We start from the raw sequence: 18,245 nt of genomic DNA, 5'->3' as shown, positions 1-18,245 counted from the left end.
AAAGCTAGTGGTTCGAAACAAACCAGTTGGACTTTAACATAAGAATATAAGATCTGGTGTTGTAAGACTTCTTACTGTGTTGAAATTAAACAGTCAGTTTAAATCTAACCATTTACAAAACTTGACATTCAAAATACCTCCCTTGAGATTTGGAGGCTAACAGTTTACTCAGAGTCATTATAGATGGTGTTACCATTGCCCAGCAGGTATGAACATCTTGCACTTCCTTCCCAGTAAATTAATCTGGGCTTCAATGTCCCCATAGCAACCAAACCATTTAGGATTCAGATCCGGTCACATGTCCCCTTCACTACTTAATTTTACCTTAAACAGACATTCCCAAAACATAACAAGCTTTTCGGGCAGCACGGTGGCCTAGTGGTTAGCACAACCGCCTCACGGCGCTGAGGTCCCAGGTTCGATCCCGGCTCTGGGTCACTGTCCGTGTGGAGTTTGCACGTTCTCCCCATGTCTGCGTGGGTTTCGCCCCCACAACCCAAAGATGTGCAGAGTAGGTGGATTGGCCACGCTAAAGTGCCCCTTAATAGAAAAAATAATTGGATAATCTAAATTTATAAAAAAAAAACATAACAAGCTTTTAAACTTTATAATTGTTAGGGTTAGATAATTGAGACTCTCCAAGGAATGCTTATGATCAATTTCCACACTCAGACTCTGCAGCATTTGGTCAGGTGTTGTCTCAGTGTATTAGTTGCATATTTTCATTCATCTTAAGAAATTAGACTGGTTTTATTTGTAGTATTCTGTCAGATTCTTAACTGATTTCAAATTAATTTATAGCCACATTTACTGTTAAGAAACTTTTCTCCCCAGACCAAAAGCCTTTTGACAAAGGGAAAAGCACCTTCGTTTCTCTTGGTAACATCTGCAACACAGTGACCAGGAATAGTTTTTTTTTTAAATTTAGAGTACCCAATTCTTTTTTTTTTTCCAAAGGGCAATTTAGTGTGGGCAATCCACCTATGCTGCACATCTTTTTGGGTTGTGGGGGTGAGACCCTCGCACACACGGCGAGAATGTGCAAACTCAGTGACCAGGAGTACTACATGCTTTTATTGTGACCTGCGAGCTCAAATTGTCAGATAAATTGGTACTATAGTGATTCAAGCTTCCCTGCGTCTTTCAAAACCTATACTCAGTCCTCGGCTGTTCCTTTGTACATGGGGGTTGACTTTGAATGTTGGAGTCCCTGCTTTTGCTCTGTTCTTCTTTCAACCCCTATGTGTCCACTGCCAGTCTCTCACTAATCCCCTTCAACAATGATACAGTTCAGAAGTGACTTCTCATTTGACAATTCTTGTTGTTTATCGTTGTTTACCTGTCAGTAAAAACGAAACAAGCTAGGCGTATTTTTGCCAGAAGAAAGATGGCTGAAGGATGATTTAGGTCCTGAAGGGGATTGACAGGATCGACATAGAAAACATGTTTCCACTTTTGGACGAGACCAAAACCCAGGGACATAAGCTAAGTGCTACCGGCAAAAGCAGTTGAGGTGAATTAAATAGATGCATTTATGGGAAAACAAGATAAAGACACAAGGGAGAAAGGTTCAGAAGAATATGATGGTACGGTGAGAGGTGGCAAGACAGTTGTGAGGACAACTTTGACCGGTTAAGTTGTTACACTCCATGTAAGACTGTCTAGAACAAGGTAGTGAAGCAGATTGAGATCACTTAACGTTTCAGAGGTGAAATTTCCTTGAAGGTCAAAGCTCCAAGCATGATCCCCACCACACCCAGGATGTGACCGCTTTTGTACATAAAATTGGGCTGCAATCAAAGAAAGGGGAAATACTTAATAAAGGATGCTAATCCCACATTCAGTGCAACCCATTACTGATTAGTAGAAAATACACCAAAGGTATAATTAGGGTACTTACTTTATGTCTTGTGTATTCAACTATTCCTTCCATTTGCTAATTGTATATCCAAAATACTTCCTGCACATTTGTAGATGTAAAGAATACGTCTTTCAGTAAAAGAGATGAATTAATTTGTGAGGATGATGCAACTGGCATTCTGTGCAACCTGACAAGCACGTCCTGGATTGATTAATGTTTTTGCCAGCTAAGTGATCTATTCTTACTTGAGCTGTTAGGATTCCTAAAAGAGTCTCCATGGCAACTGTTTTTCCTACCTCCTCATGTGTAATTTTCTCTCTCTTACCAGTCAAAACAAGTTGGCGATCGTTTCCAGTCCAGTCTCTCTGTCTGATGCATTTGCCAACCTGAAGGCATTAGCCATTCAACACAACGGACTGACATGGGCCCAGGTAACACAGGTGTTGTCTTTGCTTGAACAGAATGATGTGATGCAACACCGAGTTGACTCTGATCTCTTTACAGATTTTGGAATGCGCCCCAATGTGGCCGGGGCTCGAAAGGGCCCACCTGTCATCTAATGCCATTTCTGTGCTAGAAAGGTAAACCGAATTCTTGACCCACTTTCACCATGCACCAAGATTCACACCTTGAAACACCTCCCAGTGATATTGTGGGCCGGGACAAACAATCCATCCAATGAATTGTAAGGGAGCTACTCCCGTGCAGAGAATTGGACTAAATTGTACTACTCTGATCAAATCTGCAACTTTAGACTGGGCTTTGAATTATATTCTAGCACTAGATTTTGGTCCACAATTTTCTTCTGTATACTTATCACCATGTACCTAATATTAACATTTTGACTATTGAACCTTTGGACGTTCATCAAATTTGATATTTAGGGGCAGTATGGTGGCGCAGTTGTTAGCACTGCTGCCTCACAGTCCCAAGGTCCCAGGTTCGATCCTGGCTCTGTCCGTGTGGAGTTTGCACATTCTCCCCGTGTCTGCGTGAGTTTCGCCCCACACTCCAGAAGATGTGCAGGGTAGGTGGATTGGCCTCGCTAAATTGCCCTTTAATTGGAAAAAATGAATTGGGTCCTCTAAATTTATTTTTTTAAATGTGATATTTAATTCCACAGTAGAAAAGTTTTATGAATGAATGTTGGTTTTATATGCAATTGCTATTTGTACGGGTGGCACGGTAGTACAGTGGTTAGCACAGTTGCTTCACAGCCCCAGGAACCCAGGTTCGATTCCCAGCTTGGGTCATTGTCTGTGCGGGATCTGCACGTTCTCCCCGTGTCTGCGTGGGTTTCCTCCGGATACTCCGGTTTCTTCCCACAAGTTCCAAAAGATGTGCTTGTTAGGTGAATTTGACATTTTGAATTCTCCCTCTGTACCCCAACAGGCACGCAGTGTGGCGACTAGGGGATTTTCACAGTAATTTAATTGCAGTGTTAATGTAAGCCTACTTGTGACACTAATAAAGATTTTTTTTTCTCTGCGTATTTAATCTCTTCCCATTTTTCATCAACCCCATTACCTTGTTCCTAGGCCTATCTGTGTTCTACAGTCCCTGACATTACTGGATCTCAGCTCCAATCCGCTGGCTGATGAGAATCAATTGGTGCACATTGCCTATTTGCCAAGGTTAGCTGATAACCTTCATATGTGTTAAAATTTGCAGTTCAAATAACAATTTTAAGCCAACTTCACCATTACTCTCAGTGCAAAGGCCCTGTGTACAGGCACTTATTCATTTGCCTGCAATGCATGAGAGTGTTTTTTAAATGAATTAACTTTATTTGGTATATTAATCCTAAACCCTGTGTATTTTGGGATAAACATTCTATTGTATCTCATCCTTCAGTTTAGCTTTCCACCGGTAGTTTTCATTGGCACTTTCAAAGGCTCGCAGATATTTCCATGTACAAATTAACTGCGGTTCCTACATAATAACAGTGACTACACTTTAAGAGTACTTTAAACTACTTTTAAATGTCCCAAGGTCATAAAAGATGCTATAGAAATGCAAGTTGCTTTCTTTTGCTCGTTATTGTGTTTTCTATTCTTCGTTCCCTAATAGATCTCTGTAGCAAGGCATCTCTGTTTTAATAACTATTCTACATTGGTAAACATTTAAACCTCTTGCTGTCGCTCTGCATTATTCTCAGTGTTTCCTCGTGCAAGCACAGTGCACCTGTGAATCTGGGGGAAGCTTACCTGACCACTAGTGCACCATTCTGGGCAAGGTGGCAACTCTTGCATAATAGGTTTCCATTTCATTCATTTTCGGAGGGAGGGGATGCTTACCTGTAACAATTAATTAGAATAATGCTAGCACCATGGAACCCAATCCTGGTTTACGACAATTGTGTTTTAATGATCACACTAGCTGTATTTATGCTACAATTTAATGTACCAGTCTCTGTCGCCTTTGCCATTCCAGGTTGGAGCAGCTCATATTGTCAAACACTGGATTAACTTCATTGCATTTTGATGATATTCAACCAGGTATATGGATTAATGAAAAAATAAACAATATATGTTTTCAGGTTTTTTAGCCCCTCTCCCTTCCTCCAGTGGCCATTGCAATTCGTACTAACACCCTCCTGGAACCTTTCTGCTTTTCCTCTGAGTCTGGATACCTTAGCCTCGTCTGGCCGTGACACTGTTCAGTAATCACCAGTGCGGCACTGCATAATGGTTTAGAGCAAGACTACTGGTCAGATATCCTCCTTACTATTTACCACCCCACCAATCTTTGCATCATCCGCAAACTTTAAAAAATATATATTTTTATTAAAGTTTAACATTTTTACACTGTACATAAAAGATAAGTGAGACGGTTACAGTTTACATACCGTTCCTTTACGGAACCCCCCCCCCCGCTTCCCTTCTTTTGCTGTTTCCAGGTCTTATCTTAGGCCCTTTATTTCACCATAGGTGGATGTTTGGTGTTTGTCTGTGAGATGCCCTCCTTCACCCTTAGCCTCCCCTCCCTTTTCCGCTCTCCCCATCATGTTGTCTGCCTGTTTTTTGTGGTTATTTTTCATGTGGCCTTGTGTTGGGCCCTCTGGTCCCAGTGTCAGTCACTCTCTGGCCTCCCATGGATGTTTCCTGCAGCCTCTACCCCAGTTACTCTCCCTCTCATTTCTGTCTGCTCTCTGTGGTCCCATTGGCTCCCATGCGGGCTCTATCAGATGTCGGCTTTGAACAGGTCTTGGAACAGGTTGGTGACAGGCCCCCACGTTTTGTGGAAGTAATCTTCCGACCCTCGGATGATGTATGTTAATCTCCAGGTGGAGAAATTCCGATTAGTCTGCCAGCCAGCCTGCAGCTCTGGGTGATACTGCTGATCACCAGATGAGCAGGATTCTCCGGCAGGTAATTAGGAAAGCGAAGGCAAGGGCATCAGTCCACTTCCCCATATGTAGCTCTGGCTGGTCCGAAACCCGGAGGCTGCCACTCTCGGGGACGGCTCCACCCTCACCCCCACAACCATAGGCATTGCCTCAAAGAAGGCTGTCCAAAACCCGACATGTCTGGGGCATGTCCAGAACATGTGGATGTGGTTGGCCGGGCCCCTCTGGCACCGTTCACATATGTCCTCCACCTCCGGGAAGAACCTGCTCATTCGGGTTCTTGTCAGGTGCGCTCTGTGCACCACTTTGAGCTGCATTCGGCTTAGCCTTGCGCAGGAGGAGGTGGTGTTGGCCCCACTCAGTGCTTCGCTCCAGAGTCCCCACCCTGTGTCTGTCGCTAGCTCTTCCTCCCATTTTCCCCTTGTTCTCTCCAGTGGGGAGCTTGTATGTCTCCGCAGTCACCCTTTCCCAGACTGTTCGCGTCCAGTATCTCCTCCAACGTTGTGTCTCTTGGGGCCCGAGGGTACCTTGTCATCTCCTCGCGGAGAAAGTTTTTGACTTGCAGATGTTGGAGTTCCTGTCCGTTCTATGGTGAGAATTCACTCAATCCCAGGAGTGCCATCTGCAATAATGCAGATACTCATCTTTGGACAAGTGGGCATCCTAAACGCTGATTTTCACGGGATCAGACCATAAGACATAGGAGCAGAATTAGGCCACTCGACCCCTCAAGTCTGCTCCGCCATTCAATCATGGCTGATATTTTTCTCATCCCCATTCTCCTGCCTTCTCCCCATAATCCCTGATCCCCTTATTAATCAAGAACCTATCTATCTCTGTCTTAAAGACACTCAGTGAATTGGCCTCCACAGCATTGCATTTGCCTTCTTATCTGCCGACTGAACCTCCATGTTAACCTTAAGGGAATCGTGAACAAGGACTCCCAAGTCGCTTTGTTCTTCTGATTTCCTAAGCATCTTCCCATTCTGAAAATAGTCTATGCCTCCGTTTCTCCTTCCAAAGTTCATAACCTCACACCTTTCCACATTGTATTCCATCTGCCACTTCTTTGCCCACTCTCCTAGCCTGTCCAAGTCCTTCTGCAGCCCCCTTGCTTCCTCAATACTACCTGTCCCACTACAAATCTTTGTATCATCGGCAAACTTAGCAACAGTGCCTTCAGTTCCTTCTTCCAGATCATTAATGTATATTGTAAAAAGTTGTGGTCCCAGCAACGACCCTTGAGGCACACCACTAGTCACCGGCTGCCATCCTGAAAAAGACCCCTTTATCCCCACTGTTTGCCTTCTGCCAGTCAGCCAATCCTCTATCCATGCCAGGATCTTACCCTTAATACCATGGACTCTTAACTGTTTAACAGTCTCCTATGCGACACCTTGTCAAAGGCCATCTGGAAATCCAAATAAATCACATCCACTGGTTCTCCTTTGTCTAACTTCCTTGTTACTTCCTCAAAGAACTTGTCAGACATTTTTTTTTTTCTTTTAAAAAATAAATTTAGAGTATCCAATTCATTTTATTTTCCAATTAAGGGGCAATTTAGCATGTTCAATCCACCTGTCCTGCACATCTTTGGGTTGTGGGGGCAAAACCCACGCAAACACGGGGAGAATGTGCAAACTCCACACGGACAGTGACCCAGAGCCAGGATTGAACCTGTGACCTTGGCGCCGTGAGGCGACAGGGCTAACCCACTGCGCTACCGTGCTGCCCAGATTTGTCAGACATAACCTCCCCTTGATGAAGCCGTGCTGACTCAGTCCTATTTTATCATGCACTTCCAAGTGAACTGCTGGTCAGTCCTTTGCAGCTGCATTGAGAGTACAGCTTGTCATAATTTAGTTCCAGTTGTTCTTGGGTTACATGTGTGAAACACATCCTTTCCTGAACATTTTCCAACTGGTTTTGTTCTCTTTCAGATGGTAAAACAGCAATGTTTCCAAAATTGAAATTCCTAGCAATCGACAAGAACCGAATCTCTGAGGTAAATCTATATCTAAGAATTTAATTCCATTCAACAAGATGAGAAGAGTGGAAGTAAATATTCTCATATTCATACTAAAGCTGTTATTACTGTTCCTTGTTTCTGCTTTAGTTTCTAGTCCGTTTTCTTGAGCAGTTCATTTGAAAGGTTTTGTTAAAAATAGTTTGCGATCCCCATAAACTTCATTACGAGTGACATCTGGTAAATCTTTCCCCACTTTTCCTCTTCTCCCTGCAGTAATGATTCTATGGCGTATATCCCTCTTAGTCCATGTGATTACGTATCATTGAATCTTCAAATCCCCACAGTGCAGAAGGAGGTCATTCGACCCATCGAGTCTGCACAAACCCTTCGAGAGAGCACTCTACCCATGTCCACTCCCCCTTCCACCCTGCCCTACCCCCATAACCTGCACATCCCTGGACACTAAGGGGAAATTTAATATGGCCAATCCACCTAACCTTCACATCTCTGAACTATGGGAGGAAACTGGAGCACCCAGAGGAAACCCACGCAGACATGGGGAGAACGCGCAAACCCCACACAGTCACCAAGGCCGGAATTGAACTCGGGTCCCTGGCGCTGTGAGGCAGCAGTGCTAACCACTCTGCCGCCCCTTGGGTGTATATCTAGCCTATGTGTGTGTGGTGTGTGTATTTCTCTTCACTGCCATTCACTTTCCTGGGACAACCCAACTGGACTTACAAGGTTTTCCACATTTGTCCTAGCCATGGCCCAGTGGGTAAAATTCTTGACTCTCAGTCAAAAAGTGTTGAGTGTTGCACTGTCAAAGGTGCTGTCTTTCAGAACTCTCAAGGTGGATGTAAAAGATTCCATAATTTGAAGAAGTGTTGGGGTGTTCCCTGGCCAATTTTTGTGCCTCGATCAACATCACTAATGCAGACAACCAGGTCATCACCGCAAAGCTGTTTGTGGGAGCTTGTTCTGCACAAATTGACTGCTTAATTTCCTGCATTCCAACAGTTACTAAATACTTGGTTGGGTTGTAAAGAGCTGAGGGATATCTTGAGGTCGAGACTGGAACTGCATAAATACAAGTTCTATCTTTTATTATTTTCAGTCACCCAGTCAACTGTTTGAGCACAGCATCTTGGCTCACTGTATACAGGCAGTCAGGCCTCCACAATTGCAGCTTGTAGCCCATGTATTGATGTTGAGCTGGAGTGCTTCGAATTGAAGCTTGAAAGATTGTTGTGCTTTATCTGTGGAGTTGATAATTGAGCTTTCAGCTTGCTTCCGTAACCCTGCAGACTCATCAATCGGAATTCTTGACAGCTTGCTTCAGTCATTTGAAGTGATTTACTCCTTTGAGATCTTGTTCGTTGGCTTAATGATACCTTTCTTGAGGTACTTAATACCTGTCATTGCTATTTTTGCACTGCTACTGCCTCACTGAAATGATCGATCACGTACCGTCCAACTTTAATGGGGTGGTGAGGGGGCGGATGTGAATAGTGAATCAGACTCTAAAGCTATTCTGTTAATTTACTGAAGTTGACACCTCCCTTCTCTCCACCACTTGGTTCAGTCTGGTCTTGCCCGCACAGATTGCACCAGGCTGCCGTTATACTGCTCGGTGGGGCACTCTGGACTAATCCCAGACCTGCCAGTCAAATCTTCCAGAAGGTTCTGCAGTAGACTGCAGCTATACTCCTGGTGGCATCACTATCTGTTTTTCAGTTCAATCACAACTTGTTCTTTTAGCTGCTTGAAAATTTATACAAGCTGTGTGTGTACAGCACCGATCATTGTTAACAGTGCTGTAAGGCTTAATGAAATGTACTCTCATTAAAATCCTGAAGACTGTTTTTTAGCAATCCTGCTAAAACAAGGCTAAATTTTAATGATTTCATTGATAAACGTTTAATAAATTTCAGTAAAGTCGGTTCCGAATATGTTTGTGTTGGGTATAGGCCTACAGCAACATCTACAACAACATCTTGCATTTATATAGCACCTCTAACACAGTAAAACATCCCAGAGCTTCATAGGGGTGTATTAAATCAATATTTCATATCAAGCTGAAGGGTGAGACTTTAAGACAGGCAGTAGATTTTAAGGAGTGTCTTAAAGGAACAGACAAAGGTGAGATATTTAAGAGATATTAGTCAAGTTGTTGTTTTGGCACAGATTGTTAAAAGAGAACATTTAAGAAATCTTATTCCATATCTGGTGTTTTTGAATACGGTTTATAGAGGCTTGTTTTCCGCTTGATCATTGAAGTGACCACACTTAACCTCACGCTATCAGGAACTATAAAAGTAAAAATCAGAAATGAGTGGGTTTTCTTAAATATTATACGGACAACATAGACCCAAGATGTAGGAGCTGAAGTAGGCCATTCGGCCCGTTGAGTCTGCTTTGCCATTTAATTCAATGAGATCATACCAGCTTAGTGTTATCTAATGATTTATCTTGTATTAAATGTGGTATAAAAACTCCCCAGACACCAAGTAATAACATCTGCATCATAATTCATACCATTGCCAGAGTGACTATGTTCCAGCCCACAAACAGCCATTATGAACTAGAGCCTCATCTGGAATTGACTCCATCATTAATTTCAAGAACATTGCACAATTACAGAGTGCACGCCTAAATGGAAGCATATATGTACAATATAGCAGCAGAATCATATGTTGTGCTGAACATGGTATCACAGTGCTGTTCCAGACATCCGCTGAGCATTGCCTGGAGCCATTGATAGTGATATAAACATTCTGATAGAATCCACTTCCTCTGTGACACCCTGGCAACACACTGTTTTGTTCACTTAAACTCTATCTCTTTAAAAAAAAAAAAAAATTTAGGGTACCTAATACTTTTTTTTCCCAATTAAGTGGCAATTTAGGGCAGTTAGTCCACCTATCATGCACATCTTTGGGTTATGGGGGTGAGGCCCACGCAAACACGGGGAGAATGAAAACTCGCAACAAACGATTGAAAGCAGCCAACTGAGTTCATAAAATTATATAGAATTTGCAGCATGCCTCACGGTGCCAAGGTCCCAGGTTCGATCCCGGCTCTGGGTCACTGTCCGTGTGGAGTTAGCACATTCTCCCCGTGTTTACGTGGGTTTTACCCCCACAACCCAAAGATGTGCAGGGTAGGTGGATTGGTCCCGCTCAATTGCCCCTTAATTGAAAAAAATGAATTGGATGCTCTAAATTTATAAAAAAGAAACAAAAAAAATAATTTGCAGTGCGGTGACCAATAGGTGCACACCAGTATTTATGCTCCACCTGAGTCTCCTCCCACCTTATTTCATCTCACCCTACCAACACACCTTTCCATTTCTTTCTCCATATTCTACTTGTCCAGCTTCCCCTTAACTGTGCCTATGCTATCTATCTGCCTCAACCTCTCTTTGTGGTAATAAGTTGAACATGCTCTGAATAGAGAAATTTCTCCCACATTTCCTCAAAAGCTTCTGACTGCCAGGTTTCGTTACTACCAACCTATCAAAGTTTCTCACAAAAAAGACCAACATTATTACTTGCTACACAATATTATCTTTTTTGTTCTCTCGTTGAATATCTTCATTTGTATTTTTTCTTCTCGAGTACCAAACTCTCCCGTCACGAGGGTAGAGAGTGGTTTTTCTACGGGGCAGGGGTGGCGGTGGCAATTTTTAAAAGGGTGAGATAGGTCAATACCCAAGGGGATGGAACCATTTGTGATGTTATGCGACCTCCCCTCTGTACCTGCTGCCTTTCTCTCGTAAAAGTTATGAACCATACATCAACTCACGTTCATTCACACCACACCACCCCAGATCCTGAATTTGTTCCGGTCCTCTTCCCCATTACGATAACTCTTTTTTTCCTGCCCAAGATCCCCAATCCTCCCCATTATATTATTATTCTCAATGGTATAACAATGCATTTTATGCTGAAATTGGAACATGTTGTATCTTATAGCTCCAGAGAATGTCTTAGCAAATGAACATTGTACTCTTTGAGCAACTGTGAGAATAGCAGTGTAAAATTCACTAATAACCTGTTCCACCATAAATCCTGGCAATCATGCTCAGGGAAAGCTTGTTCTTATTTTTCCCAGGTGGCGATAATATTCTGAAATATTTTGCAGTGTTTTGCCAGAGGGAAAGGCAATGATTTATTGCTCTCTATCTTTTGTTTCTCAAGTTTTCGACTGTGAATGAGTTAAACAAGTTACAAAGCTTGGAGCAGTTGAAATTTAGTGACTATGCGATGGTGGAGCATGAGAAAAACGCAAAGACTGTGCGGCAGCTTATTATCGCAAAGCTTGGGCATCTAAATGTATTAAACAGGACAGAAGTAAGTGTCTTTACGTAGAATTAAATGGAATGTACAGCACAGAAACAGACCTTTTTGCACAGCTCCAAGAATCTCCTCCCACCCTTCTCCACCTCACTTACCAACATTTCCTTTGAATCCTTTCTCCCTCGTGTGCTTATCTAAATTCTCTTTAAATAAATCCATGCAGTTCGCCTCGACAACTCCTGGTTGGTGGTGAGTTCCACATTCTCACCACTCTCTGGGTAAAGACTTTTCTTCTGAATTCCCTATTGGTCACTATGCCTCGACCCGCACAAGAGGAAAGCTTTCAAGAGAAGAGTTCCAGTTTATGTCGATTCCTTCGGGACTTAGAATAGAATTTTAGATTTGCTAAGAAGAATCGTCCCAATATGGCAGGAGGGAGGAATTGAATTTCATCATGATCATTAATCTTTAGACCATGTAGGTGAGGCTATGTTTAATGGGATTATTTGTGTGCAATTTTAGTTTAGAATTTTTGTTTGTGGTCATTTGTGTTGGTCTGTACTGGAAGGGAATTTTCATATTTGAAAGCTCCAGGCTGTGTGTAATGTGATTAATTGGTGTTCTGAGTGCAGTGTATTCATTACTTGTTAAACCCAACTTGATGGGCGGCACAGTGGTTAGCACTGCTGCCTCACAGCGCCGAGGACCCGGGTTCGATCCCGGCCTCGGGTCACTGTCCGGACATTCTCCCAGTGTTTGCGTGGGTTTCACCCCCACAACCCAAAGATGAGCAGGTTAGGTGGATTAGCCACGCTAAATTGCCCCTTAATTGAAAAAATATATATAATTGGGTGCCCTAAATTCTTTTTAAAAGCCTACTTGATTAGCTCTGCTGCCTCAGAGCATCAGGGATCTGGCCTTGGGTGACCATGTGGAGTTTGCACATTCTCCCCATGTCTGACGAGTTTCCTCTGGGTGCTCTGGTTTCCTCCCACAGTCCAAAGATCTACAGGTGAGGTGGATTGGCTGTGATCAATGTGCAGGATTACAGGGTTACGGCAGTGGAATGGGCCTTGGTTGAGTGCTCTTTCGGAGGGTCAGTGCAGACTCGATGGGCCAAGTGGCCTCATAGGGAATGTAGAGATTTCTATGAAAGGGCAAACCGTGCACTTTGTGAGGCCATGTGTGTTCCGATATCTTGTGGCTCCTTTAACCGCAGTTATCTGAAATGTTTCTATGCACAATTTTAGATGACTAATTTATAGGTACCTGAAGACCAGATTATACCAGTTGAGTTAAAAAAAATGTGTGTTACTATAATGCAATGGTCCTTAACACCCACTCACTCTTATCAATCCTCTCACATTGATTTCATCAATTTTGTTTCCTATCTCCACTTGTTTACCCTGTCCCTCCCACCCCATTCTCTACCAATCGCTGCTATCCACTCTGACTACTCTATACTGCCCTATTTTGTTTAGTCAAACTTCACCATTGAACGTCCATTTGTTTGACTCACATTTACAACCTTATAGGAGATGGCAACTTGTTAAATGCATATACTGAGTTTTCTTTGAGATAAAATGGGAAGAGTATACAGCCTCTGATCGAGGCATGTGGTCCATTAGTTGCATGTTTTGCTGTCACCCCTTATGCATTACAGTTCTCTGTCGCTTTGCTAACATTCAAATGTTGGTGTAGATTTCAGCCGATGAAAGGAAGGGAGCAGAACTAGACTATCGCAAGAGATTTGGGAAGGACTGGATGAAGGCTGGAGGGCACCAGGATCCTGAGAAAAACAGGCCTGATCAGGAATTCTGTGCTGATCATCCTAGATATCAAGCACTCATTGAGAGTGAGTAAATTGTTAGATAATGCATCCTCTTTTTTTTTTAACAAACAATTTTATTGAGGTATTTTAGGCATATAGAAAAAAGTGACATTGTACAGTACAAAAACAAAAAGAAGTCAAGACACAAATGACAAATTAAACATAGTGCAAACAACGGCTCTGTTCACGCACGGACCTGCCTCAATATCCCCCTACTCTACTCTACCCAACCCCCCGCTGACGCTTACTCCTCTGCGAAGAAGTCAATAAATGGCTGCCACCTTCGGGCGAACCCTAGTAGCGAACCTCTCAATGTGAACTTGACTTTCTCCAGGCCAAGATAGCTCGCCATGTGCGATAGCCATACCTCAGCCCTCGGGGGCTTTGAGTCCCTCCATTATAGAATAGAACAGTACAGCACAGAACAGGCCCTTCGGCCCTCGATGTTGGTAATAGAAGCAATTCCAAATCCAGGGTACTTGCAAGGGAAATCTATCTTCATAGGTAGCATGGTGGTTAGCATCAATGCTTCACAGCTCCAGGGTCCCAGGTTCGATTCCTGGCTGGGTCACTTTGGCCAAATTGGCTCATGGCCAATCCACCTAACCCGCACATCTTTGGACTGTGGGAGGAAACCGGAGCACCCGGAGGAAACCCACGCACACACGGGGAGGACGTGCAGACTCCACACAGACAGTGACCCAGCCGGGAATCGAACCTGGGACCCTGGAGCTGTGAAGCATTGATGCTAACCACCATGCTACCGTGAGGCCCCTATTCACCGCAGTATTCACCGCCGGACTACCAGGGAAGCAAAGGCCAGAACATCGGCCTCCCTCTCTTCCTGGATTCCCAGGTTCTCCGAAATCCCAAAGATTGCCACCTCCGGGTTCATTACCACCCCAGTTTTCAATACCCGGAACATGACATCTCGAATCCCTGCCAATACCTCCTGAGTTTAGGGCATGACCAGAACATGTGTACATGATTAGCCGGCCGACCGGCGCATCTAGCACACTTGTCCTCCAGCCCGAAGAATCTGCTCATCCGGGCCACCGTCATGTGGACCAGGTGCACGACCTTAAACTGGATCAGGCTGAGCTTGGCGCATGTTGCGGTCGTGTTTACTCTGCTCAGGGCTTCTGCCCAAATACCGTCCTCCAGATCCCCCCGGGCTCCTCCTCCCACTTCAGCTTCAGGTCCTCGGTGTGCGTATCCTCAGCTCTCATTAGCTCCTTGAAACTCTACCCTCTCCCCTAGAAACTACCCTGTCCTGCCTCCCCTTCGACGGGAGACGTGTGAAGGACGGCACCAGTCTGCGTACAAAATCCCTCATCTGCAAGTATCTAAAGTCGTTCCCTCTCGCCAGCCCTCCTCCACAGTCGATACCCCTGTTCATGTTCCTCGGGGCAGATCGGTGGTTGCTGCAGATTGGGGTCCACACCGATGCTCTTACCTTCCCCACATGCCTCCTCCATGGCCCCAGATCCGAAGAGCTGCCACCACTATCGGGCTGGTGGAGTACCGTGCCAGCGGAAGCGGCAGAGGCGCCGTGACCAGGGCTGCTAAGCTAGTGCCCCTGAATGAAGCAGCCTTCATCCGCTCCCAAACCGACCCCACACCCACCATCCATTTCCTTATCATCGCTATGTTGGCCGCCCAGTAATAGTTGCTGAAGTTCGGCAACGCCAGCCCCCCTTCTCCTCTGTTCCTTTCAAGCGTCACCCTCTTCACCCGCGGGGACTTCCCTGCCCATACAAATCCCAGAATAATTTTATTCAGCCTCTTAAAGAAGGATTAAGATGGGGAGAAACTGAAAAACAAACAAGTAACGCGGGACAATCGTCATCTTAACTGTCTGCACCCTCCCCGCCAATGACAGCGGGAGCTCTGGATCTCCTCCCTTACTCGTTCGACCAGTCGGGATAGGTTGAGCTTATGCAACCTTCCCCAGTCCCGTGCCACCTGAATCCCCAAATATCTCTCCCCGACTAGCCTGAACGGCAACCCCTTCAGCCTACTCTCCTGCCCCCTCGCCTGAATTACAAACAACTCGTTCTCAGCCATGTTCAGTTTGTATCCGGAGAACCGGCCAAATTCCCTCAGGTTGCCATAATACCGTCCATCCCCACCATTGGGTCCAATACATATAACAGCAGATCATCCGCGTACAACGAGACTCTATGTTCCACTCCCCCCTGGACCAGCCCTTTCCAGCCCCTAGAAGCTCTCAGTGCAATTGCCAGCGGCTCTATGGCCGGCGCAAACAGCAGTGGGGAGAGAGGGCAGCCCTGTCTTGTCCCACGATGCAGTCTAAAGTAGTCCGATGTTGTCCTGTTAGTTCTTACATTCGCCTCCGGGGCCTGATACAATAGCCTAACCCAGTCGATGAACCACTCTCCGAACCCGAACTGTCCTAGTACCTCCCACAGATAATCCCACTCAACCCGGTCAAAAGCCTTTTCAGCATCCATGGTTACGACCTCCCTACTCTCCAGGGCATCATAATGTTGAGCAGCCTTCTTATGTTGGCCGCCTCCCCTTTACAAACCCGGTTTGGTCCTCCACAATTACATCCGGTACACAGTCCTCAATTCTGGTCGCCAAAATCTTGGCCAGTAACTTGGCGTCTACGTTGATCAAAGACATCGGCCTGTATGACCCACAGGCCTCCGGGTCCTTATCCCGTTTCAGAATGAGCGAGATGGTGGCCTGCGACATCGTCGGGGGTAAACTCCCTCTGTCGCTTGCCTCGTTAAACACCCTAACCAGCACCGGCCCCACTATCCCAGCTAATTTTTTGTAAAACTCCACCGGATACCCGTCCGGCCCCGGGGCTTTACCCGACTGCATGACCGTCAGGCCCCCCCAATGCCTCTTCGATCCTGACCAGGGCCCCCAGTCCGTCCACCAACCCCCTCCCCACTCTTGGGAAGGTCAGTCCGTCCAGGAATCGCCTCATCCCTCCCGGTCCCCCGGGTGGTTCCGAAGTGCACAGCTTCCTATAAACGACCCTAAAGACCTTGTTGAGCCCTGCCGGGTCACCCACTAGGTTACCTTCCCCATCCACTACCCTCCCTATTTCCCTAGCCGCTTCCCTCTTCCTCAGTTGCTGCGCAAGCATTCTACCGGCCTTCTCCGCATGCTCATAAATCACGCCCTTTACCTATCTAAGCTGCTCTACAGCCTTCCCTGTAGTCAGCACCCCAAGTTCGGCCTGCAGCCTCTGTCGTTTCCTGAGTAACTCTGGCCTCGGGGATTCCGCGTAACTCCTGTCCATCGGTAGAATTTCCTTAATCAGTCGGTCCGTCTCTGCCCTATCTGTCCTGTCCCTGTACGCCCGGATTGAAATCAGCTCCCCTCTCACCACTGCCTTTGTGCCTCTCAGAGCACCGCTGCTGAGATTTCTCCAGTATCGTTCGCCTGCAGGTAATTCTGCATGCATTTCCTCATCCTCTCGCACACCACCTCGTCCGCGAGTAGTCCAACTTCCAGCCTCCATGATGGGTGCTGAAAGCTGTCCTTACAAAACTGCAGGTCTACCCAGTGCCGAGCATGGTCCGATATGGCAATTGCCGAATATTCTGCCCCCACCATTCCGGCCAGCAGGTCCCTACTCACCACAAAGTAGTCAATTGGGGAATACACCTTGTGGACGTGGGAGTAGTACGTGAACTCCCTCGCCGTCGGCCGGCTAAATCTCCACGGATCTACTCCCCCCATTTGCTCCATGAACCCTCTCAGTTCCTTTGCCATCGCTGGCAACCTGCCCGTTCTTGAGCATGACCGGTCCAGGCTCGGGTCCAGGACTGAATTAAAGTCCCCGCCCATGATCAACTTCCGCGAGTCCAAGTCGGGGATCTTCCCTAGCGTCCTCCTATTAAAATCCACATCGTCCCAATTAGGGGCATACACACTGACCAGGACTGCTCTCACCTCTTCGAGCTTACCCCTCACCATAACGAACCTGCCACCCCCATCCACGACTGTGCCCTCTGCCTCAAATTGTACCCTTTTATTAATCAGGATCGCAACCCCCCCTCGTCTTAGAATCAAGCCCCAAATGAAAGACCTGACTGACCCAACCCTTCTTTAACCTAACCTGGTCTGCCACTTTGAGGTGCATCTCCTGCAACAAGACTATGTCTGCCTTCATAACCCGCAGATGCGCAAACACACACGCACCCTCTTCACTGGCCCGTTTAAACCTCTAACATTCCAGGTGATGAGTTTGGTTGGGGGCAGTTCGCCCCCCCCCCCTTTACCGATCAGCCGTCCCCTTTCCTTGGCCAGCCCCAGAGCCATGCCCGCCACCCATGACCTCCTCACTGTTGCTGTGCCTAGTTTCCATCTCCAACAGCAGAACAACTCTTCTCCCCCCCCCCCCCCCCCCCCCCACCTCCCCTCCCCCCCCCCAGCAACACCATCCTATCACCTAACCCCTGCTCTAATCTAACTATATGGACACCCCCCACACCTCGGCTCCCGTTGACTAGCTGCAGTCAGCTATTCTGAGGCTCCCAGCCTCGGCACCAGCCCGTCTCCCACCCATTGTTCCCAGTCACCCCTCCACACCACTTCCCCAGATCAGCCCTACTTAAGCAAACATTCTATACAAGTCATAAACAACCCCCACAATAGCACAATTCAAGTTATTCAAGAAAAAAAGAGATAAGAAATAACAGGCACTCTTCAGTCCTTCCCATGCAGACACAGAAAAAGATTGCACAAAGTTCCCCTGAAGCATCCATTTTAACCCAACCCTTTTAACTGTCCACCACTGGCGGGCGCAGGAACACCTTGTTCCCCAGCAACTTCTGACTGAAACATACCCTCCACATATGCGGCAGCATCTAGCCCCTCTGCCCCCTTTGGGAGGCCCACGATTCTCACGTTCTGCCGGCGAGATCTGTTGTCCAGGTCCTCCAGCCTTT

The 18,245-nt window shown here is 46.0% G+C and overlaps 1 protein-coding gene across 2 annotated transcripts in view; it reads left to right on the top strand.

The window, feature by feature from the left end:
• Window positions 1–18,245, top strand: part of tbce (tubulin folding cofactor E) — an 86,298-nt gene that overhangs the window by 34,762 nt on the left and 33,291 nt on the right. For both annotated transcript variants that reach the window (XM_038800543.1, XM_038800544.1), the window contains exons 7-13: window positions 2,190–2,292; window positions 2,366–2,442; window positions 3,400–3,495; window positions 4,295–4,359; window positions 7,151–7,215; window positions 11,382–11,534; window positions 13,182–13,335. In XM_038800543.1, coding sequence (XP_038656471.1) covers window positions 2,190–2,292; window positions 2,366–2,442; window positions 3,400–3,495; window positions 4,295–4,359; window positions 7,151–7,215; window positions 11,382–11,534; window positions 13,182–13,335 — 713 coding nt within the window. The remainder of the gene's footprint in view (window positions 1–2,189; window positions 2,293–2,365; window positions 2,443–3,399; window positions 3,496–4,294; window positions 4,360–7,150; window positions 7,216–11,381; window positions 11,535–13,181; window positions 13,336–18,245) is intronic.

Source organism: Scyliorhinus canicula, chromosome 6 (assembly GCF_902713615.1).
Source record: "Scyliorhinus canicula chromosome 6, sScyCan1.1, whole genome shotgun sequence".
Lineage (NCBI taxonomy): Eukaryota > Metazoa > Chordata > Chondrichthyes > Carcharhiniformes > Scyliorhinidae > Scyliorhinus > Scyliorhinus canicula.
Note: the sequence above shows the minus strand (reverse complement) of the source record. Positions and strands in the feature narration are given on the sequence as shown.